The 24,454-nt window shown below is 43.6% G+C and overlaps 1 protein-coding gene across 3 annotated transcripts in view; it reads left to right on the top strand.

Moving 5' to 3' along the window:
- Positions 1 to 24,454, top strand: part of ate1 (arginyltransferase 1) — a 51,590-nt gene that overhangs the window by 9,995 nt on the left and 17,141 nt on the right. Inside the window, exons 6-11 of one of the 3 annotated variants that reach the window (XM_076743507.1) lie at positions 126 to 340; positions 3,346 to 3,474; positions 4,816 to 4,944; positions 10,757 to 10,789; positions 16,121 to 16,302; positions 20,835 to 20,934. In XM_076743507.1, coding sequence (XP_076599622.1) covers positions 126 to 340; positions 3,346 to 3,474; positions 4,816 to 4,944; positions 10,757 to 10,789; positions 16,121 to 16,302; positions 20,835 to 20,934 — 788 coding nt within the window. The remainder of the gene's footprint in view (positions 1 to 125; positions 341 to 3,345; positions 3,475 to 4,815; positions 4,945 to 10,756; positions 10,790 to 16,120; positions 16,303 to 20,834; positions 20,935 to 24,454) is intronic. The other 2 variants (XM_076743505.1, XM_076743506.1) reach the window with 2 other exon arrangements.

The following is a 24,454-nucleotide window of genomic DNA, read 5'->3' as shown; positions in this document are numbered from 1 at the left end:
TTTGAGACTCCTGAAAATGCTTTGAACGTGTGATAATAGATTAGGAATGGTGTTTCCAACCTAACCAGCACCTTTGGAAAGCTTTGACAGGTCTCCCCCTCTTCTCTCTCTTCTCTGGGGTGCAGGAGTGGGTGCTGATGCTAGCCGGCCGCCATGTCGGAAGGCCAAAGACTTGAGGAAGGAGCGACGTCTTCAGAAAGAGCAGATGAGGCATGACACTGATGGGGTCTCTTCCATTGTCTCTCCTGCCCCACCTGCCCCCACCCAGACCAACCAACCCAAACCCCTGGAAGATTTCATCAGTGAGTCTTTGCCTGACAACTCTTCTCATGGCCTTGAGGTGAGCAGAATTATAGAGTAGGTACTTTATTTTCCCTCGAGTAAACATTAGCCTATTGTCATGATTCCATCGTTCAGAAGTAGTGTTTTTGGTTGAGCTTTCTGCCTCTCTAACGTTTGGATTCAGTTAGCTTAAAACTTTGTTTCATAGAGCCCTCTTCCCTAACTCCAGTGACTTCACCATGTGTTTATGTGTGCGGAAAGGATATCTGGCCAGAGTAGAGTGGAAAAACCACCTCTTCCCAGTTAGAATTCAGCAAATGACAGGCACACCACACAAACTGGGTCGCGTTACCCTAATGTTGACATTAAAACCACAGCTCCCAGCTCAGCCGGTATGAGACAACATGGAAATGAACTTTTGGCAGGGGGCAGAATGATGTAGAAAGATCCCTGGCGAAGGCCTCAAGCTGAGGTTGGTAGAGTAACGTCATTCTTGGTCTTGACCAAGATTTGAGACAGATGCAGTGATGAACCAGGCAGTGCCTGTCTCTTGTCTGTTTACCCCCTGAGACTAGACCAACAAGACCTCCTCTCAGCCAGCTCTTTTCTATGCCATTCATTTGTTTGCCTGCAATTATCATTCAGTTTCCCAAATTGGACATGAACACAGGGCCATCCTTTGCAAAGAAGGGATAATTGTATGTATTATAAGTCAAATAATTAAGTGATGCCTCTATTTGACCCATTTAGCTGTTTGTTACATGGAGCAAGGCTGCATCAGATTTGTGGCCAAAAGACAACTTGTTGATGAGCAGTTCAGTGAATCAGTGTGATTCTTGGGCTTCTGTACTGTTCACTGAGCTGCAGACTTAGAGAGGTTTTCACACCAGTGCCAAAACATAGATGTTAACATTAAATGCAGTCCAGCTCATTTTCATCAAACACATCTGTTGAAGATATCAACCTGCCTGAAAGGAAATGGAAACAGAAATTTAGTGACAAGTTTAGTGACTCTTTGCTTTGGTATTGTAATATGCTCACTGTTGCTCCCAGTGAAACTGCTCAGGTGACATTTCGCTCTGGCATCTGTGACCTTATAGGCGCTGATTATTTTGTTGAAATAATTTAAATGCATAGCAAAGGGCTAAGTCTCAATGAGAGGGAGGACAAGTTCAGATGTGCCATTTTTACAGTCTGCCCTGTCCTGGCTGTGGTTCCATTAATCACCACCAGGGGTCAGTGTGAGAACGTGCTTCAGAGCCCCTCAGGCGCCTCAGGAAAGTGTGGAACTGTTCACCAACTAATCCCCTCTTGAGAACTGCCTACTGTCTCCACACTTCTCATATTTTCATAGCCTTTCTTCTCAATCCCCTCTTGCTAACGCACAATCTCTAGTCTCCTCTCTTATATTACTTTGTAATCGTGTACTGAATGTTCTTAATGTTCCAGGTTCAGAGCAGCATCTCTTTCAGTAAAGGCTTTGAGAAACTATGATCTTCCATTTTAATTTAAGTTAAACAAAAGCCACTGGTATTATGAAGCTTTATTTGAACATTCTTGAAGAGGTCAAGTATCAGGCAGTTGGTGTCAAATTTCGAGGCTGTTATGAGAATTGTTAAAATTTCATTTCCATGCTGTCCACTATCTGCCTCAGCGTTAGTTCACCAAAAGGATTTAAGCCTATCAAAATATATCTCTAGATTCTGAACAAAATTAAAAAGGCCCAACTTCAGCATTGTCCTTTCAGCAAAGAGGCCCACAATGTCTCTGTTTGACTAAAGGATGTAGATGCCAAATGGTCATATGAGAGAAGCCCACTGAGGTCCAACTCAAACAAACCCCAGGTTCAATCCCTCTCTCCTGTCTGTCCTGGGGATTCATATGGCACAGCCTCTGTGGCCAACAAAAGCTTCCAAACGAAGAGATACTTAATTAAATGGGGGCGAAGGATGTGGAAGCCGAATCCTTCTTTTAGTTTGGGTGACATTAGCAACACTTGCACAGTTTTTCTTTCCACGAGTCTTATTACCACAGGTTTCCTCTGATTCAACCTGTTCAGATTGATTTATAGCAACATTGTCTTATTAAGTTTGCATCTCTCATGTATGTCTATGGATTAATCACTTTTTTTTGCTGACCTTTGCATCCTCTTTAACTTGCTTTGTCTTGTTTCAGTGTGTGTCCTGCTCTGTTAGTCCTCTCTGGGAGACAAACTATGTAGCTGTGACACAGTCTCTAAACTCAAACCTAGTCTGGCATTTTTGAGCTGAGTGTTTTGTTACCTGTTGGCCCATGATGCACAATACGCCAACACTGATATATTTGCCATAAGCTTATATCAACACATAAATTGGCCACAAATACAGACATATGACAAGTCATCAAAAGGTAACACAAGAACTGTGAAAGAATATTGACGAGCAAGAAAAGGAGGCTAAAAGTGCTGAATCGCTTAATCTGAAACTGTAGTTCATTCAAGCATGATAAAAGGCCTCTGCACACACTGACTTCTGTCGGGTGTTAAACTTTGCTTTCATATAAAAAGGTGAAGCACTGGAAATGGATTCATACACAGTATGAATAGTAAATGGAAAGCAGATAATGATTTCTTCTTTTTGAGAACGTCTTCGAGCACTTCTGAGCTCTCACAGCACATGCTTTACACGTTCTTGGTTATCTTGAATAACACCTGCCATTTCTGTGTCACGATGAACCCCACACATCCTCTCTAGTTCTTGTTTTCCCATCAAGCTGCAGCTTTGGTGAGCAGCAGCTGCTGCAGAAAACAAGGGAGTTTACTAAAGAAGAAGAATAAAACTTCAAACTGGAAGATTTTCCTTTTTTATTTGTATGATGGTTCAGAATCTTAATAGATGGGTCACCCAGCCTGGACGGGGTGTGTTTGTGTCAGTCCCTGTCTCCTTTCACACTCTTTCAAATGTTTTCTGTCTTTGATTTGTGATGATTTCTTCCTTTTTAAGGATTTTAATCTCCACTTATCCTCTGCTCAGTACTTTTTTCCATTTTGATGTTAACCTTTGTCTGCCCGTGTTCTTTTTGAAGGTGAGGCTAGTGCGCTCCAATCCCCCTAGCCCGCAGTTCAAAGCCTCTTTCGACGCCTCCTACCAGGTGTACAAACTCTACCAGATGGCCATTCACAAGGACCCTCCTGACAAACCCACCGAGAGCCAGGTCAGAGGGTGGGGGGCATAGGTCAACCTGCTCTAGGGGAGGGAGGGAGGGAGGGAGAGGGTTGGCAAGTTTGGGTACCTACAGAGGCATCAGAAGGGTTTTATCGTGCTCTAATCTCTTGGTCCTTTGTATCATATAATGGGCTGAAATTGATCATTGCCTCAATAAGGAAATTATTGGAATTGCTGGTTGTGATTTCATATTTTAAAACAATTGCAACACAGGTAGTAGTTTTTAGTCAATGTCTCTGTTTATAAGTAAGTATTTTAGAATTGAGTAACTCTAAATCATTATCAGCTTTGTACTTTAAGTACGTAATGGTGTTAATTACCTTTTTTTTTTTTAGATTGAATCATAATGAACAAATACGGTTGTAATTAATAAATAATTTGTGCTTCAATTTTCTCTCACTGGAAACAGACCCAAATGTCTGTATGAATCAAAAAGTGAATTAATGTGTTAGTGTTAAAGAAAGTGTATGTGTAGAAGAGTGAGAGTCAAAGGGAGAGGAAATGGAGGGGAAAGTGTTTCCATACGCCACGGTTGAGAGCAGTGTTTCTCCAGGTGTGTGAGTTGGCCTTCGGTCGGCCGGCCTGCTCGTTAGTCTTGAGCTGTCTCACTTTTGGGGGGGCAGTTCGTCAGCTGAACCCTCTCGACCACCACACATTTACCTTGTCTGTACCTCCCCATCACCCCACCCTCACGACGCCCCCCCCATGTCTGACCTGAGAAGAGATTTGAATTGACTTTGTACGTGCAGTCTGTTGAGCTTGTTTATTTTCTTGAGAGGAGTCTGTAGTGTTGGAAGAGTCTGAATGTGTCTCGCTGCGATGATCCATTCAAGCACGATTCTGGACTCCTGCTGTTCTGGACGTTACGCGCCGACACGCTGTCGAATCTTGAATTGCCGGCGCACTCCGTGCGATCTGTGGTGAAAGCTGGGCAGTGCACTAGCCTCATCTTCAAGTTTCCTGACATCTTATTATTTGAAAAACACAGTCTCCTAGAATCCCATTGTTTTCTTGCATTCATGTGTCCTTTTTGCGCAACAATCTGATAAACTCACTAAAAACTCAAAACAGACCTGCTGTGTTACCAGCGTGCCTCGAGACCTAGGAGACTGATGTAAACCCTAAAATGCCAAAGCACTTGTATAACGCTGTTTGAAACCTCTGTTGTTGAATCCTGCACTGTGCGATCCTCCGAAGCACACATGCTTCCTCCTTTTGTTTTATTTTTTATTCAGCTTCTAACTACTCACCATCCTTGTATTCACTGTCAACCCTTACATTACCTCCCTCCACCTTATTGCTCCTTCCCCTCCACACCCTGTGCTTGAAGGTGAGGCTAGTGCCAGTCAACTTTGAGGACCCTCAGTTCACAGCATCCTATCAGCAGTCAGCGGCGCTGTACGCCCGCTACCAGATGGCCATTCATGGTGATGACCCCAGCGAATGTAATGAGAGCGAGGTACTGCATGATTATTATTCCGCACCTACTGTAGGGGACTGTTGCACACACTTGTTCCAGCTTCTTGCTGCTTTTCTCTATTTTATGTAGCTTTTGTGTATTTTCTTTGTGTTTTGATCTGTTGGACAAAACAAGCACTGTACAGACATCAGATTGGTCACTATTTTTGGGGATGGACTAAAGGAATAATTCAGTAATTGTTAAAATAATTGCAAGATTCATTGATGATGAAAATAATCACAGGTTGTGGCCCAACAAGAAAATGAATTTCTGAGTTTATGGTAATGAATTACTGTAAACCCTGTAAAAGAAGGAGAGCGTTCAGTGATTTATGGAGTGAATGAGATGCATTGTCCAGTCAGAAGTGGGAATGGGAAACAGAAACAGAAACGGTCTCATAATTCATAAAGTTTAAAAATGAATTTACAATACACGGTGAATTATAGTAAAAAAAATATACACACACCTCTGTTTCAAGAGGAGAAAATAAAGTCTAGTCAGGATGCAGAACTGCTGGACATTCTCACTAACCTGAGAGGGCCTTTTGTCCCTCAGGACTGGAAAAACAACCTCCTCCTCCACCCTCCTGCCAGCAGGCCTCAGTAAATTACTGAATTCTCCAGCTTGTAAAAGTAAGGTAATTAATAAATAATAAAAGCTGTCAGATTGGGCAGACTGTGGCAGATTCTTTCCTAGTGCCATAACACTCGCTCTGTTAAAGGGAACGTGTGTTTTATGTGTGCTTGTGTGCACAGCTTCAGCTCAGGTTTATAACTGCACTGGGATCGGATGGGTTCAACAACTAGAGGACTTACATCTAAAAAAAAACCTGAAAAAAATGAAGAGGTGTGGAGCTGTGCAAACAACTCTGCTGTCTTATGGGCTGCCAGAAAATGAAGTTCTTTTTTATTGATGAACTTTCCACGTTGGATTCTGTCTGAAATGCAGTTTAGTGTAGGAGCACAGAGTGAATTAAGGTTGCGTTGATTACTCTTAAAGGCGAGTCTGTTCATCGTAATTGACCTTGACGTCTGTGCCTTAGGGAGTGCTTTAGAGAAATGATTAGACTCTAGATTGTAACAACACTGTATATTCATTTTGACAGGGTCTATTTAAGATGATAATATGTACAATTTATACAGCAACTTTGTCTGTGCCTCTTCTGGGTTTGTCTCATCCCACTGCAGTTCATTTATTCACGGTCATTTCTAATTGTTCCTACTCAGACAAATATAAATTAATTACAGCCCCCTTTGTTGGACTCACGACTGTGACGGCCGCTCCTGAGCCCACTGTACTAAACTCTGCTGATTTTATTTTCTTGCCCGTCAAGCTCCTGGTTAACTAGCCCATTAGCTTCCCAGAAGCTCCGTGCCCCCCATTGTCCTGTGGAATTTACAAAGAAATGGGAAACATATTGTTGATGTGGTGATGGCACATTCTGGTGCCGTGCCATTCTTTGCCTGCTGCTGCCTAGGAAGTTGGGTCATTTAGTATTTGTGGAGGTATTTATTAATCCATTAAAGTATTACCCTGGGACAGAATGTGGAATACCATCAGCCTGGCCAGGAGCCAGGCGATCGGAGAGATTGTACGTGTGTGCGAGTTGAATTACCCTGCCAAAATTGTACTACCATTAGACAGGACGATGTCCTAGAGGGGAACGGCTTTGTTTGTTTAAGGATGTATGCATTTGCTGTCATACCATGACTGGAAGGGAGCTAGACGTTATTCATTCCACATCCAAGCATGGTTTCCTGACAGAGTTGAAGCACATACATGCAATTATTTGGACACACACACAAATAAACACACACACACACTAACTCACACTTACTGTTCTTAACTGTTGTGCTGAGCCGTGACTCTGAGTTCCTGCACATGTGGCATTCATTTTCAGGAGAACAAATCCTGTTAAATCTGTATTTACTCTTCTTGATGGCCTTAACCAAGACACATGAAAAAAGGGATAAAACAAACTGAGAAATGGCAATAAAATCTCTCATGAAGAATGGAAGAAATGAAGAAGGAAAATAACTGTTGGCTCTGATTAGCTTAAAACTATTTGCAATACAGTTATGCACAATAATGAGAGATTGAATGAAACCTTCCATGAGCAGCGTGTTTAACACTGTAGATCCACTTACTCTGCTGTCAGAGCTCAACATTTTTTATTTTAACCCATCGATCTGTGGAGTGCAGCTAGCTCCTCTTCTGCAAGCTCTGAACAAAGATCTAGTCAGCAAAAGTTTGGTGATTATTTAGGCATTTATTTATTTTATTTTTTTTATGTGAGAGAGTGAATACAAGCACCTTGTCCCTCAAATAAGTACAGCAATTTGAGCGAGTCAAGCGCACAATGACGAGAGGTCTAAGTAGCAATTAGACTTAAGCAGATGTGTGTGTTTATGTGTACTGTATGTGTGTGAGTGTGTGTGTGAGACGGCTGCTTGCCCTCCTAATCGTACACAGATGAGTGTTTACTATAGGAAAGGGAGAGTTAGAGAGGAAGTGATGGACTCCATGTGTTGTGGATGAGAGCGTTCCAGAAGGTACTCTGGACAGGGCTCCGCTCACAGACATGTGTTGTTGTATTAGAGATGGAGAGAGGGAGGAAGCTCAGATTGTATTCACATGTTTGTTCCCTTGCTGTCGTCACGCCTGAGTGACTGAACCTGCATATTAGCCTGTCTACCTCCTGCAGAGTGTGTGTCTGTGAACGACTTTGTCTGTCTGTTTGTTTATTTGTGTCAGCCTGGCGGGGTCGTGTGGTCTGTTGCCTGTCAGTGGCGAGAGAGGGGTCAAACCCCGCCAGGCTCCAGGAGAGCGGCCTCACCCTGCCAAGCAGGGTTGATACAGCATTTTAAAGCTGCTGTGCGCCTCTCCTCCTTCCTCTTGGTGCGATTACCCAGCAGCCCTTTGACGAGTAGCCAGTAAAGGTTGAAGAGGAGGGACTGAGGAAGGGATGCAGTCACAGCTAATCATGAAGCATGCATCCAAGTGTGCATTTGCATACATTAACAGGCTCCAATGCGAGAAAGGTTCACACACTCAAGTACAATATGCTACTACAAGGTCAATTGGAGATTCTCAGTTCCACACACACACACACACACACACACACACACACACACACACACACACACACAGCAGCCAGTGTCGTAGCACAGCCTCTATAAATGATGTCATCTAATAACTGCAGCTGTTCTGTTGCTAAACCATTTGGGTTTTTTCGTGAGTTTTAAACAAAAGTTTCATTTGTGCCCTTCAGCAATATCGCACATTGGGAGGCTTTGCTGTGTGTAATTTGTTGACTGGCAGAGCAGTAGTCACTGCAAAGTTAGGAGTGGAAAATTACATTTTACTGGCATGGTTACACAGGTGGGGAACTTGATAAGCATTTTGTTTTTTTGTTTTTTTTTGCATGAGCAACGATCATTATCGACAAAACAGATGTAGTCGCTGCAATTTCCAGAATCAAATTTGTGCAAAATGCTCCTGTTTAGCAGCTGTATAGAATTTCAATACATTGACAGTCAGTTAAAGAATATGTATCGCTGTAATTACAAGCAGTGAGTTTCCATTATTTTACTGCTGCTAAAGGTTCGACAGATTCTTCTGGGATAGATCCACTTGGGGAATATTGCCGTGCTTGCATGTTAAGGGTTTGTGAGTAGAGTTGATGCCTAATGGCCTTGAGCAGGAGAACTTTTTTAACAGGTTTAAATGGCATTAAAGCAGTTGTAGGAAGTGAACCGTCATTGGTAGTTGTTCTGAGTCTGAGCACTTCTGTCCATCCCCTCTTCCCCTCTGCTCCACTCCATCCTGGTGTGAGGTTGAGTGGAGGGTAAAGGCATCGTGCTGCATCTTGTTGGCGTATTCAGCACAGCAGGGAGCACAGTTTGAGCCTTTTTATAGCTCTCAGCAAGAACTGCATGCATTGTTTTTTAGTTCTCTTGTTATGTGCACGAGCTGTATCCTTGCCTGATTGTGATATTTTATAGATTCCCTTATTTTTCTGACTGCAACTTAACTAATATTTTGTGGATTTAGTCATTTTTATGACCAGCATCCAACTCAAGTGGGCGAGTTTGATAGGTAGTGAAAACAGTTTGCTTCAGGCGAAAGTAAAATGGAAATGACAGGCGACGGTGCATCATTCTTAGCCCCTCTCTGCCAAAACATCCCCCAAGTTGGAGAGCACTGCATTACTGCCACCAACACACACACACACACACACACACACTTCAGCTGTGGCAGACAAACGGAGAAACACGCTCTCTTTTTTGGATGAGTTCAGGCTACTGGCGGGATTTTGAGTTGCACCTAAGCCAGGACAGTCCCACCCAGTGAACCATGCCGTCAGCAGTCATCACTAATGCTAGCTGTACTGCTGTGCACGGACACACATACACAGAGGATGTTGGTGTGCTTGTGGGAATTTCCAGTACTAAAGCAAAATGGCTTTAATAAGGAAAGACAGTATGGGGCTGTACAGTATGCAGTATTATTGACTCTGAGAGACAAACCCTCTTCCAAAAACCAGCATTAATGACAGACAATTAAATCACGCATGGCAGAGAAGCTAGTGAGCCTACTGACCGAGTTTATTCTTACATTCTTTAGGAGGTAAGTCAAAGAGTCGGATTAGATCGATATGCTGTCTAGCCAGTATGATGGACCTTTCAACACAACTCTGTTGCTGCCAATGACAACAGCGCCAGTGGTGTCAGTATGTGGAAGTGCAGGTAAATCTGCTTCACCTCCAGCTAACCCACTTTCCAGCCTGATAAACGGGAAATAATCCCTCTGAATTGGTTTTATCCAGTATATTGCCATTAAGAAGTCTATATAGGTCAACCCCCAGTTGGAGTCGTGGTTTAAGCGAGGGGAAAACAAGCCCACATTATACTGGCAGCCATGGGTTAATAAGGAGTGTCATTATGTAACCTCCTATTTTATGAGCTGTTTTACATAATTCATATTGCCTCCTTGTTTATGTAGTCCTGTCTGGATCCTCTCTATCCCATGTTTACGATACCTTGGTGCTATTCTAGACCTGTGTTCTGCTCACCAGACAGTGGAACCAAAGTTGAACATATCTGCAAATGAGCCACACAGCTGGATTGTAGCGTTTCCTTGTGAAATATGAACCCGCAACTGTGGTGTGGTGCGTGAGGGTGAGACAGACTGAGTAAACCAAAAGCTGTCCATCACTCCTCCACTGTGGCTGCGCTGCTACTCATTATAGAATGGTTTTGGCCCGAAACATGGAAGCGTGCTACGTTTGTCCTCCGGTCCCGCAGGTCGGCTCGTCTGTAAACACACTGCTCTCAACCCTGGCGCTAAAAAAGAAGGAGCACAGGAAATAGTAGGGAGAATTGAAGAAAGATTTCGTGTTTCCACGGACATAAAGTCCCCCAGTAATTGATATCTGCTGTGCAGTTTAAAGTGTGTTCAGAGATGGGCTATTTTGACATCAGTAGTCCCGATTATTTAAGCTGTCACTATGTCCTCCCTGGACTGTGAGCTTCAGTTAATAGGCTAAATGTTTTCATTTGTGTAAATACAGTCTTTCCTTTTGATGCCCCTATGTGAATTGGGGTGGGGGGTGGGGCGTGCAGGGGGGCTTCATTTGATATGTGACACCTGAGTGAGGAGAAAACAGGGAGGGATAAACTTTATAGGATAGCAATGGAGACAAGTATGGTTTTCATTTAGGCTTTTTCAAAAGAGTTGGTGACCCAGAGAACTAACTGTTTTTCCCTCTCTCCCCCCTCTCCCCCACCTCCCTCCCTCCCTCCCTCCACAGTTCCGGAGATTTCTCTGTGATTCACCACTAGAGGTATGTATTTCTTTTGGCCTGTTGACAGTTTAATAAAACCCCTTTTAAATGTCTCTATTCATCCATATATGTTACCTGTAATGACTTGCCCTGGCCCAGAGAAGGTCTTCCTCCTGAAATCAGTCTTGGAGATGAAGATAATGACTTGAAAAATGTCCAGTGTTTTAGTATTTAGTTCTTCATCAAACACACTCAGAAGGGGATAAATGTACACCAGTCCTCCCTCCCTGCACACACCTACCCTACCTTCAAAAGCCCTCCAGCTGGATTTGGGGTGGGGGTGGGGGGCGGTTTAAGGGATTCAGAAAGGGGGTTTTGTTTCATTTTGGAGGGGTTTTAATTTAACCCCATCTAAGTGAAAGGGGGTGTTGACGGAGGAACACAGTGAAATGTGGTGTCCAGATTGCGTTGAACACACAGACCAGTGCTTTCCTCTGGCCTTGACACAATGGGACATAGCGCCGCTCTTCACTTTGTGTGGCGTGGTAAAGATTGCAGGCGGAGCTGTGGGCATCAATTTGGGACAGAACAGATGGCTATCGGCCTACTTAGCAGAGAGAAGTAATTGCGGCCATCATGAATGGAAATTTGATATCAGCTCCTGGTGCATTCATTAATACAATCCTGCTGCTAATCCATGAAATAATTACATTTTGAGATGGTTATAACAAGAAGGATATTGATAGCATCTGGAAGAGGACTCTCCGTGGTCACTGGGTGAGATGGCAGCAGCCGGGCATCACTAAGCACTTAGCAGGCCTGGTGAGCTGCACCCTTCAGAAACACCAGTGGACCTGTTGGGTCAGGAGAATTACACCAGCAATTAGACCCAGGATGGGCACTTATTACAGCCACTTTAATAGGATTGAGGTCCAGGAGCACACACGAACTGACTGACACAGAGACACACAAACACAGCCACTCTGTGTTGCCCTGTGGGCCCCCTCAGGTCTTCACTAATGAACATCATTAGTGTTTATAGGAAACAAGCTTTTATCACCTCGTCAAGGCTGGCGGCCAGGCACACTGAATTACACACCTACACACACATGCACACACACACGCCGAGGCACACTGCCTCACATGTCTTCCTGCTTTCACTGTCCCCTCCTCTGAGACAGGTTTAGGGGGCCATCTCCATTCGTCCTCCCAACTTGTTTTTATTTCTTTCTCTGATCTCCCTCCCTGTCTTCCCCTGTCTCTCTCCAAACACTCTCCATTTCAGAGTTATTATGCATGGCTGTGTGCGCTACCTCTGCGTGTTGGTCTCCATCTGTCTCCAATCAGGGTGCTATTAAAATACACACACAGACACTCACCACATGGACCTGCATACTGTGTGGTTCATCAGCTCACATGTTAGCCCGCATTTATACAAATGTATGCAAACGGCATACTTACAAATCCAACTGCAGCTAATTAGGACCCTGGTTGTCTGACTTGTTTGTTGCTGTGTTCCATTTCACCAAAATTGCAGAGGATTCGTGCTGAAATTCAGAGATAATTAACATCAGCTGTCACTCTGTTTTTTCTTAATACATTTCTGCAAACAAACAGACACGCAAACACGTTTGTGCTTTCTGATAAACAGTCATCATCAGAATCATCAGAGCCTGCAAACATGGTGGGCAGCAGCCATGCAGGTGTTTGTCACTGTACTTGACCTTGGTGAGGTCTGTGTGGTTGGTGCGGGAGAAACTCTAGGTTTTATGGGCTGGGGTGGGGTTCATGCACTCTTTCTGTTTCTATTTATTTTTCTTTACAGCCTCCTAATGTGTCTAACCAAGGGGCAAACAGTCATTAACAGGGGTGTTGGCCAATTAGTCACTAAGTTTTTTATGGCCACACCTCTCAGACTTTCTCTGTGTCTATCCTTCTGTGATTTGGTTTCTCTTTTTTTTTCTCTTTGTCTCCCAGAGAGGAAGAGTTTCTTTTATGTAACGAACAGATACACATCAGCTGAGAATGCACCAGCTGACATGCCACAACAGTGAACACACAGAGCCCACTCTACATGCTTCAGCTCTAAGCCAAAGGCAGACAGGGCTACCAGCTGTATCTACTGTCAAACAGCAGAGCAATTCTATAAATGAGCTCAGTAGTAAAGTGTATTCCACTTTGCCCTTTACAGCGTGGGAGAAATTAGGATTTGCTTACTGGCATGATTTGAGATTTGCTACACCTGCAGCCTGCTTGCAGAACTTATTCTGTGCGTTGTGGTTGTGTGTGGATGCGCATACGAGTACGAGAAGGAGAGAGAGAGAGTTTAAGATGTGTTAGTTCAACATCTGCTGTTGGTCAGTGCCAGAATCATAACAACATCATTGGCACAGTAGGTCTAACGGCTCAGTACTGCAGATTTGCACAGAGTTGAGTTAAAGCAGAAAAAGCAAGAGGCAACATGGGAAACTGAACACTGACTTGATTTCCACTCAAAGGCAATTAATAACAACCCAGCAATTAATTGACTGAATGTGCTATTTATTCAGAGCAATTAACAGTAGAATATACTGAATGTCCAGCACAACTGAAATAAGAAAGCACACATGTTTTAGTATTACTTCATCCTGCTCATCCCAGATATACAATATTGTGTAATTCACTGATTGGTGGAATTGATGGAATGACCTCAAAGTTATTTCCAAAATCTGTCCTTCAGCTAATATCTTTCACATTTCAGCTCTCTCAGCACAAGCCAAGCCTTTGTCCGTTCTGTTAGTGGGGAACAATGTGCCCAAACGGCTGCTTTGATCTCATGCTTCGTGGAGTTTCAGAACATTCGATTTCCAAATTGGGATTTTTGATCGATGAGTTGGCACATAGAACATAAAAACGAGAGCCTGAAAGGAATTGGTGCACTGCAGAGTGTCATATGTGCATGTACAACTAACATCCGTGTAGCAGAATCCTGTGGGCCACAGGCTGGTCGGCTGACTTATCAGCAGCATACAGAAGTGCCCTTTGAAATATTTATGGATATATTATAGGGAAAAACACCATCGTCAGCGATGAGGGACATTTTCATTTCACACATGAGACAAGTAAAAGCACTGAAGTCATTTCTAAAAATTGGAATCAATTTGTTGGGCTTTCTGTTTATTGTTTGGAGATGTCAGTATCATGACATCACATGAAAACGTGGCACTCTTTATGATTAAATTATCAGAACAGTATCATCTAAGTGTGGTTACTGTTAAAACTTAAAAGAGGGAGGCTAGTAGCATTAATACAGAGTGACCTGTGCTTTTCATGTACTGCAATGTCTGTTCGTCTCTCTCCATCTCAGACCATCATCAGAGCCAGATCAGGCTTATTATATATATTAAGATGGGATTTGCTAGAATAAGTGAACAATCGGCGAAAGCGTCTGAAAGTCAATATCGTATTCTAGGTCTCTCTTTCTCAAAACAATACATGTCCACCCAAGTGTCTCTGTAAGCAGGTTGAAACAAACATGCAGTGCACCACTCCTCACACGGCCCTGTATTTAGGCCATATGAGAGCGATTTGGGGCTGCAGGGGAAGCTCTGGGGTGGTTTGAAGTGTTCCAGAGAATGTTTAGATTGTTGTCACAGTGGCAAGGACACAACCATTAAGCTGTCGTTTGAGGTGACGCACAGGTTAGTCAGACAAGATCGGCCTTGAACATGGCATGAACCTGTAAACAAACGCGGGCAGCCGTTGCTTCCAGTGCGCTGGCATTCACATTCATGTAGTATAGTAATACTTGTCTTCTCAAGGTGGGGTAAGGAAAATCTCCCTCTTACACACTCTGATCACCTCGCGCTCTTTCTTTTTACTTACAACTTTAAAATGACACAGAGGGGCCTCTGACAAAGCCTCCAGTGTTTCTGGGGGAGCTGGTGCCAAGAAATAACAGGCTAACGGTTCCCCCAATCCCCCCCCCCCCAACACACACACACACAGCCAGTGTGAGTGCAGTACTTGCTCCAGATGTGGTGCCTATCAACCTTCAATGCTCTCAGCTCCAAATAACTGTTTTCAGGGTTTTTTTTCTTGATTCTTTTGTCCTGTTTTTGCCTGCCTGCCAGTCACTCCTTGCTAATGTGTCGTAAACCCCCACCATCTCTGTCTCATATCATATATCCTCTGATGTGGAGCAGCAGTCAAACAATTTAATCATCCCTTCCCAACCACCTACCCACACATGCACAAAAAGATAAATGGACTCTGGTATATGTGTGTCAGACAGGTATTCAGACCTGAATGTCCAAGTGTCTGAGCTAGAGGGATATAATTTTATTTTTACTACCAGCTCTGCTTGAGAAAACCTTACATGGTGAGGAATGTGGCACACAGTCACCCCATTGGTGATGTTCAGCCCTCTGGGGTCATAGAACAGCAGGGTATGTGTATGTGTGTGTGTGTATGTGTGTGTTTTGTTTCTCTTTGGTCAGGTTTAATTTGGCCAGAGTGTGGGTTCAGTGGCACAATGGATTAGCAAGCTAGCTCTCTCAGTGTTGTGATAACTAGCAGCGCCTGCACTACTTAACTGGGTCCAGATGAATGTTGGTGAAGGAGAAGGATCCTGTTACTCATGCACTGAGGAAAGGCACACAAAAAGACACACACACACACACACATACACACATAAACCAATGCCCTAGCTTAATCTGACTTTTAACCTTAACCCCACGCCTCTAGTCTTAAGCCTCTGTGAGAAATGCAGTCAAGTAACTTGATTGAAAAACCCAGCATGTGGATCCCGATGAGAAACGCGATGTGTGTCAAACACTTAACTGTTTTATTAATGGGGTAGACTCGAGCATGCGGGTGCACATCTACACCCACATTCTTTCGGACCGCATGGAGAGAGCAGGCACAGACGTATAGGAGAAAGCTTGGCAGCGCTCCACCACCGCCTGGTGAAATGGATTTTGCTCATGCAGGGTCTTTTATTAAAAGTCCTCTCCTGGAGCGTTTCTGTGGGCAAGGTCCCCACCCCCCCCCAACTCTGAGCTCCTGCTCTCGCTCCACATTTGGGAGCTATTAGCGGGCCGAACGTGAGGCTACTGTACACCCCCACATAATGCGTGAGGCCTGGCAGGGAAAAGGCTGCCTTATAGTACACCATCATACAGGTGTGTGTGTGTGTGTGTGTGTGTGTGTGTGTGTGTGTGTGTGTGTGTGTGTGTGTGAGACAGAGAAAGTAGATGTCGGCAAGAAGTAAAAAGTCCTGTTAAATACCACATTCTCATTCCACTGTGATTTATATGTTTTACATACAAACTATACTGCGCACAAGAGTCTTACCATTGTTTTGACCCGTGATCACTGTCTCTCTGTTCCTCTCTTTGTCTCCCTCCCCAGGCTGAATATTCTCCAGATGGGCCTGAGATGGGCTACGGCTCCTTCCACCAACAATACTGGCTGGATGGGCGTATTGTGGCAGTTGGGGTGATCGATATCCTGCCTACGTGTGTGTCCTCTGTCTACCTGTACTACCACCCAGACTTTGCCTCGCTGTCTCTGGGCTCCTACTCTGCTCTCAGGTCAGTTGCCAGGACAAGGACCAGTCGCGTCGTCCCTTTTCTGTTGTTTTGAAAGCCAGTTTTTAATAGTCGTAAACATATTGGGTGAAGGTGGGGATCATCGGTAGCCCCCATGGGATAGCAGGGACGGTGTCAGCGTTCATGTTTCATACAATCTAAACCATATTTTTGTTGCTTACTTTCACAAAGAGGATGCTGCAATTCGCTTTGATTGCTTTTAAGCAAGGATTCATTTGTAACGCAGTGGTACACAATGCAAACTGTGATGTAGAGGGCAGAAAGCAATATCCAGATTACACACTGCTGCATGTCCTAAAGTGAATAGTAATGATTTATCAAATGCAACATGTAGCTCCTTTCAAGAGAGGAATTGCTGTGCCTCTCATCGCTGACCTTTTGCTTCTTTGTTCTTTGTTTCCTGACTCTTGATCTGTTCGGCTCCCCTCACATTTTTGTCTTTCCTTAGAACTGTATACTATAAGTGCCATAATTCTGCAGGTTTGGAAAAATACCTCTTTCTTTATATTTGATTGGTTGCGGCAGCAGTCCGTTTGTGTTTCAGCTGACGACAGTTCTCTCTTCCAAGATGAAATAAGAGAAGACACACACACACACACACACACACACACACACACACACACACACACACACACTACAGCCACACATATCTGGAGTTTCCTGTAAAGTGTAACCCAATAATGTGAGAAAGGCTTTTTAAAATATTTCTTCACAGATGTGGGAGACTGGGTGATCTGGGCTTCAGCGTTGGTGTGTACAGGTGTTTGTGTATGAGCATTCATTCATGTGTGTATGTTTAATCACACACTAAGTCAGACAGCCCGGCAGTTAGGACAGACAGACTCATATAGAGGGGAACACCCTGGTCATCATAAGCACACAGTTTCCCATCCCTTATTATTTTAAGAGTCTGACTCCAAGAGTAACACAGAGTGCTCGCTGTGTGGAGGAGGCCTTGGAGAAGGGAGCCAGCAGGACTAAAATCCTCCTGCTTGTTTACAGACACCAGAGCCCAGGCTTTGATCAGGTCTGGACACTCCCAAGTCTGCTTGGCCTGGCTGACTTTGTCCAAAACTTACTGTACAGCATGCATGTGCACACACACCCACCCACACACACTTAAAAACGTAAAAAAAATTCACAGTGGATTTACATGTGAAGTATGAAGCAGAGCTTTGCTTTTTCCTAGTCACAAAAAGTCGTGGAAAGGTTATGGAAAGACGGTGGAAAGTTTGGGAATTTTACACAAGTGCTTCAGTGGGAACCATGATTTGCTGGAAATGTTTGCCTGGTCATCATCTGGGTGAACAGGCAGAGAGTTTGGATTAAAGTTGTGGTTAAATGTGCATGTTGTGCATTACAGATTTACAAAAAGAAGCACAGCGCTGTGTGTATTTTGGTCTTCTGTACGTGTGTGTGTGTGTGTGTGTGTGTACGTGTGATTCAGCAGTAGAAACAGGAGAGGGGGATGTTGAGGAATTTCTTGCAGAAGTGCAGCTCATTCTGCTACGGGCCCTGAGGGCAAAAGGAGGAGGAGGAGAAGTAAAGAGGCACATAATGAGGTGCCTGAGGCGCTGTGTGTAGGAAACACAGCTGGCGTCCAACCTGGATCACTTTCTTATGGGGATGTCCTGATTCTGTTGTGTTGCCCCTGAGCCTGATCCAAGTCCTAAAATATGCAGTATTTACTGATTCGGCACCCAATCCAATATTTTATTGATGTGCATGTATATTTTTTACCTGCATAATAAATTGCAGAATACACATAGCAACAATAAGTTTACATGAAGGCACAGCAATTAGAATATTTACATTTTGGATAGCTTTTAAAATAAATATAACTTACATAAATAATTTTTTTATGAGACTTTGTATCATGTCCTATAGTGTTGTTAGTTATTTTAAGTAAAACAGTGCAGTTTAATTGAAAAGGCTGAGTACGGCTGCACAGTGCTGCATGCACTCCTATCATTGAGTGGAGCTCCAGGCTGCTGCTTGTTTATTTTGACTGCGCTTCAGTTAACTTCACTATAACTCGCTCACAACTTTGTACAGTTCCAGTTTTTGAGGGATCCCGATGAAGCGCTTTGACAGCTGCTGTGCCGAAGCAAATAAATGAGGGGTTGGAAATGGATTTGGCTTGACGTCGATAATGCTGATCCATCAAAAAAGGCCTGGACTGGCCCAGTTCATCATTCTGCAGACTGCTTTGGGACAATCCTATTTTTGTTCCCAGCCCCGATTCCAAAAACATTAGGACAGTGTGGAAAATGTAAACAAAAACAAAATGCAGTCATATGCAAAAGGACTGTGTCTAGTGACAGCGACTGTGCTTAGTGTTCCCAACCCCATGTCGATCATGTGTTGCCATCCTCGCTGGTGAACAGCTGAGCCTTTCCAGGATGCCCCTTTCATACCCAAACATGATACTCTCACCTGTTACCAATCAACCTGTTTACCTGTGGAATGTTCCAAACAGGTGTTTTTGGAGCATTCCACAACTTTCCCAGTCTTTAGTTGCTCCTGTCCCAACTCGTTTGTAATGCGTCATCAAATTCAGAATAATCATATATTTACAAAAACCAATGAAGCTGATGAGGTCAAACATTAAATACATTGTCTCTGCACTGATTTAATTGAGTGTATGTCGAAAAGGATTCAAAAATGATCATGTTCTGTTTGACACAGTGTCCCAGCTCATTTGATTTCAGCTGAATTTCCTTACTCAGAGGCACACAGACGCGTATCTGTCACTAATGGCTCACTCTGCATTTTTCATCTGGCTAATCAACCCCAGTCCTGTAATGTTCTGTGATGAAATGTTTCCGTGTGCATGCAAGGCTGCAGTCAGCACCTCATGGTATGCACTATTATGGACCCTTTGTGTCTGGGTGTGTGTGTGTGTGTGTATGTGTGTATATGCACATCAGTATGAGGGAAGCTGTGCAGGAGCAGAGGGCTTGATAATTGGCTTGTGCTGGAGTGTCAGATGGCTGAAGAGGGGATAATGGCGGACTCAAGCTGCTGCTAGGAGGGTGGAGGTGGGGGGGTAGGTGAAGGCTTCAAGTGAAGGAGGGGGGGCGAAGAGCTTTTTGTGAATGGGCCCCTCGGCTCTCTTGACCCCCCTCCCCCAATTCAGGCCTGCCGGGTGCTTTTGTGGAGAGGGGATGGGAACCCAGGAACCTGGCAGCAAGTGGGTGACCTTCTAGCACCTCGCTCTAGTTGCCTCTCATCTCCCACCCTTTCTCTTTCTTGACCCTCCTCTTTTATATTCTCCTCCTGCTCTCTCTCCCTGTCTCCCCCCTCTCCCTGGCTTGGCCTGCTTTGTCCCATGTCTTATTTTTCAGTGCATCTATTTTATTTTAAGGCCTCTTTCTCTCTCTCTTAAGTATTGTAAGAAAGGGAATTCTCTCCCTCCATTTAAGCGGGTGAAACACAGAGGGTGGAAGGAAGAGAGAAACAAAAAGGGTGAAGAAAGAGGAGCTGGAATTTAGTTATGGAATCGTGAAAGAAACGGGAGAAGGAAAGGGGAAAATAGGCTTTTAGAAAAAGGATGCAATTAAGGAAGAAACTATTGGGAAAAAATAAAGCAGGCAAGACATTTACTGTATTTGAAGAAGCCTTATAAATCTTCCAAGTTCTAAATCTTTATTTTACACGCTCGCTCCCTCTTTTTTCACCACCTTCTTTTCTGCCCGTGGGCTCAATGCCGACAGAGGGAAGGCAGTTGTTTTTGTATAATGAAATGAGACTAAGAAAAGCTGCCTTTTTGAGTGTGGGTGTTTACTTCCTCAGCTAAAGCACTGCTCTAGTCAGAGCCGCTAGGACCAGTTTTATTTCTTAATGCTCCCATTTATATGCTGTTGATATATTAACCTCTGAGAAAAACACATTTTAAGGTAGTCGGTTTTCACTTCCACTCTGCTGTTTAGGTATTATAATATTAATTAATGTATTCTAAATTGCTATTATTATCTATTTAGTTTTAGTCATGTATCAATTTTTTTTCTTTAATTTTTGTCATATTTGCTCCTTTTTTTCTTGTTTTAGTCAACTTTGACTTGATGAAAAGTCTTGGCATTTGAGTCGATTCGTAATCGATTAAAACTGACATTTTAGTCTTTTAGTCATCGGATCAGATTTAACATTTCAGCCAAAACCATTCGGTTTTTTTGCCATTCTAGTCAAACTTATTGCACTTCAGATTTTATCTTATTATCTGATGAGAAACAGGTGGAATGACAAGCAGCTTAGTGTCTGATTTAGTGGTGTGATGGGATCAGTTTAAGGAATAAATCCAGATTAATTCTGATGCCAAATCGCATCACCATCAAATAACCAAATGCATCAAAGTTAGCTGCTCAGGCGCACACTGCAGTGCAGCATCTCAGCGAGTGGAGCCATGGCTGTAAGGAGCAAACTGCATGCGTATGTGCTGTTTCTAAATGCATGAAGTCTGAGCGTTTTCCTGCTTCCTTCTCTGAAAAGGTGTGTCTGTGTGTTTACTGCTACAGGGAGATCGCTTTCACCAGGCAGCTTCACAAACAGTCCCCCAAGCTGTCCTACTACTACCTGGGCTTTTACATCCATTCCTGTCCCAAGATGCGGTACAAGGTATGCATTGTCTCACGCTGTCGTGTACAACATGTTTCTCATGTATTTCTCCTTCGTATAAACAGATTCTCCACATGAATAACTCACACGACTTCAGTGTTGTCACTACATCCAAATACTCAGATGTTTTTTTTTTTACAGGTTATCATACCAGTATTACATTTCATATTTCAGTTGTTTGGCAACAGTGAGATGACTGTTGCCTCACTGGAGTTAAACATTCCTGACAGTAAATGCAATATTACATCCACCATTTAAGCTTCAGCTCTGATGTAATACACTGCCTGCCCTCGCCTCTCCCTCTGTCGTCTGGCAGCAACACTTCTAAAATTGTGTTCCTCTTCTGTCTTGAACTTCTAATTGTGTTAATGACAAGCACTTTTAATGGGTGTACAACATTAAGCTCAACGAAGTGTATAATATTATACTTAAAGTGTGAATTTTTTACCCAGCTCCCCAAAATGCCGCAGTGATGCAATATATGACGAACATGTTGACGTGCAAGTCCATTTCCATGAAGCAAATGTCCCTGCTCTGTCTGATTTAATGTTTCATGCTGAGCCTCACTCCCACAGCGTCTCTCTGTACATGAGAGATGGTCACAACGTCTTTTCTTGTACTTTACTGCTGTTATCATGTATGCCGATCAAGCAGTTAAGTTCAGCTGTTTCGTGGGATCATCAGGATGATGTGGCAGTGTTCATTTCAAGAAATGTGTTGATCCCTCTCCCACACTGTTTACCTCTCTCTCGCTCTCTCTCTCTCTCTCTCTGTCTCTCTCTCTCTCTCTCTCTCTCTCTCTCTCTCTCTCTCCCTCTCTCTCTCTCTCTCTCTCTCTCTCTCTCTCTCTCTCTCTCTCTCTCTCTCTCTCTCTCGTACTGCTCCTCGCCTCTCAGGCAAGTGACCAAAGTGGTTTGTTCCTCTGATTACTTTTGCATAAAGTAGTTTTCTATCTTCCCAAGAGGCACCAAATGTCCCGACCGCCTGCTCATAAAGAAAGAAGAAGACCAGCCCCCCTCTTTTTTTCCCCTCATCTTCTTCTGTTATTATAGGTGCAAGGGGCTCAACATGGGCCTACCTATGTACCTTTCTCTCATTTCCACATGAATCCTGACACCTGCTTTAATTTTTCATGTAATACAGTTTGGAATTTTGTGGTCCACAAGTCTATCCAGCTTTGTGATGGATATCAAGGGTGCTTTTTGGGAGGAAATAGTTGATTAACTGGTTCAGCAGTGGGTTAACGATTACATTATTACATTATTATACCTAAACAGTTGATTCATACACAGTAAACCTCAAGGTAGGAAGCATAGAAACAAGGAGGAGTAAATTTGTAAGTAAATGTGATGGAGAGTGTGAGAGAGAGGAAAAAAGGGATTGAGGGGAGGTGCAGGCAAAGAAGAGAGGACGAGGCTGCTGAAGACATTAAAGGTTGAGAGAAAGGTCACACTGGTGATGGCAACTGTAACTCAGCAGCAAGAAGTGTGCGACACACACACACACAGACATACGCATATTTTTAGACAAGTGCACTTGATGTGGAAACTTTTACAGAAATGCATAATGTTTATGCATGCACATGCACACAGGAGCCACTGCTCACAAATAAGCCCACATTCACATCAAACGCCACTTTAGGGTCTATAGCTTCAGGAGGACGGTGAAAGAAAGCAGCCTTTCCAAGTCTATTAGTTTCGCCAAGGTTTACCATTCACCCCTCCTTTCCCTCATTCATCTACTAATTCCTCTATTTCTCTGTCATTTCATTCACATGTTCCTAGAACTTGTTCTTGTCCATGGGACACTGATGTCTTGTTGGGGATTATGGCAAACTGCCACATCTTTTTATCCATTTACATCTTGTTTTGTGGTTTGCGTAGTGCTTTGCCCGGTTTCTCAGTTTGGGAGTCTGTGTATGGAATGCTTGTGTGCGTGTTTGCTCTGTTTATGTGTCTGTGTGTTGAATCCCGATCACACTGTTTGTCTGAGAATGCGGTTACCACAGCAGCGACCCCCCCCTGCAGTGCTATTTGCTCCCCCAACCCCCATATCTGTTCTTGTGTGTTTGCTATAGCAGCATCTTGTTCGCTACCTCCCCACTTCTTCCTATTTCAATCCTGGGGAGGAACACAGAACAAGGGTGACAAGGTTGCCCAGTTCCCACCTTTAGGCTCTCACACTCCCATAGAAGCACACCCGCACTCACACACACTCTCAGCATATGCACAGTGTCTCCCTCCATTGTCTGATTTGCATATGAGCCCAAGTAGTTCATTAATGCACAGACATACTGTGGAATTGTTCAAGTCGGTAAGATGGGGAGCCCACTGTTATTGTGTTGGAGGTTTACGGGTTTCGGGATCTCAGTCCTGCTGCTTGCCTCTTTTAAGGACCAAAACACTAGCACTTGAACCCTGCTGGACACCACTCAAACCCCTTCAACACCACTCCCTCTCTCCATTTTACCCTCATGCTCCCCTCCTTTCTGCATGCCGATTCTTCATGGAACTCTCTGTGCCCATCATTTTCTCAAACCACGTTCACACTAATGTGGATAGCTTTAAAAATACATTCCTGCCCCTGTCTGTGCACACTAAGATGAATCTGAGCTATTTGGAAAGCAGGATGAATATAAAAGAACTTAAATAATATAAAGACAGTATCAAAAGAGATGATCTGTGATTGTCAGCTTGTAAACCCCTCACCTGAAACACAATGTATTTAGTGTTTCTGCTGTCAGCAGCGGCTTGACTAGTAAATAATGACTTGATTAGGGGGCTCAGTGTTACAGTCTGTAGCATTTATGACTCAGTCAGATCAGTACTTTACACTTTTGTGGTCAGTGAAAGTGTTCACTCTCCAGCCATGCTTTTCAAATTTCAAGTAAATGAGGAAAAAAGAAAAAAAAAGGATATTTATTATTTTGCAATTACAGTTTGGACAGCCGAGTTTTAGAGAACAATGTGAAATCTGAACGCTGCGTGTGTGAGACAGACTTTGAGTTGGAGAGCAGTGATTCTGATTATCTACGTTAATGTGGTAGACATGGGCTGAATTTTATTGGAAGCTGAGATTGCCTGACTCAACTCAGGATGCAGAGAGGAATACTAAAACCACCTATCTGTCTGAAACCACTCTCCTCTTTGTGGATTTTCACATGATGGTCCATACAGTAGTCTCCTTCCCTGAGGAGCGATAGAATTGCGTTGTTTATGTAACTGACTCCAGCAGCATTGTGAAAGGCTTTTTACGGGGACTCCATATAGTGTGTTCATAGACAGAAGCTTTTTAAAACTAGTATGATGATGGTAACTCTTTCTTAAGCCTCTGCCTGAGCTGTTCTTTTGTCTGTGTGTCACCTCATATCCTCTTCCTGTGCTCAGGTTTTGGCTGTGCAAGGCTGCAGCCTGAGACTGGACTGGTCTTATCTGTGTTTTCATTTTCAAGTATTCCTGAGCTCTGAGTTGGGAGGAAAGTCCTTCCTGCCAGGTCACATCTCTACATGCCCAGTGGAACT

The sequence above is a fragment of the Chaetodon auriga genome, chromosome 11 (genome assembly GCF_051107435.1).
Source record: "Chaetodon auriga isolate fChaAug3 chromosome 11, fChaAug3.hap1, whole genome shotgun sequence".
Classification (NCBI taxonomy): domain Eukaryota; kingdom Metazoa; phylum Chordata; class Actinopteri; order Chaetodontiformes; family Chaetodontidae; genus Chaetodon; species Chaetodon auriga.
This window is presented reverse-complemented; position numbering and strand designations above follow the sequence as displayed.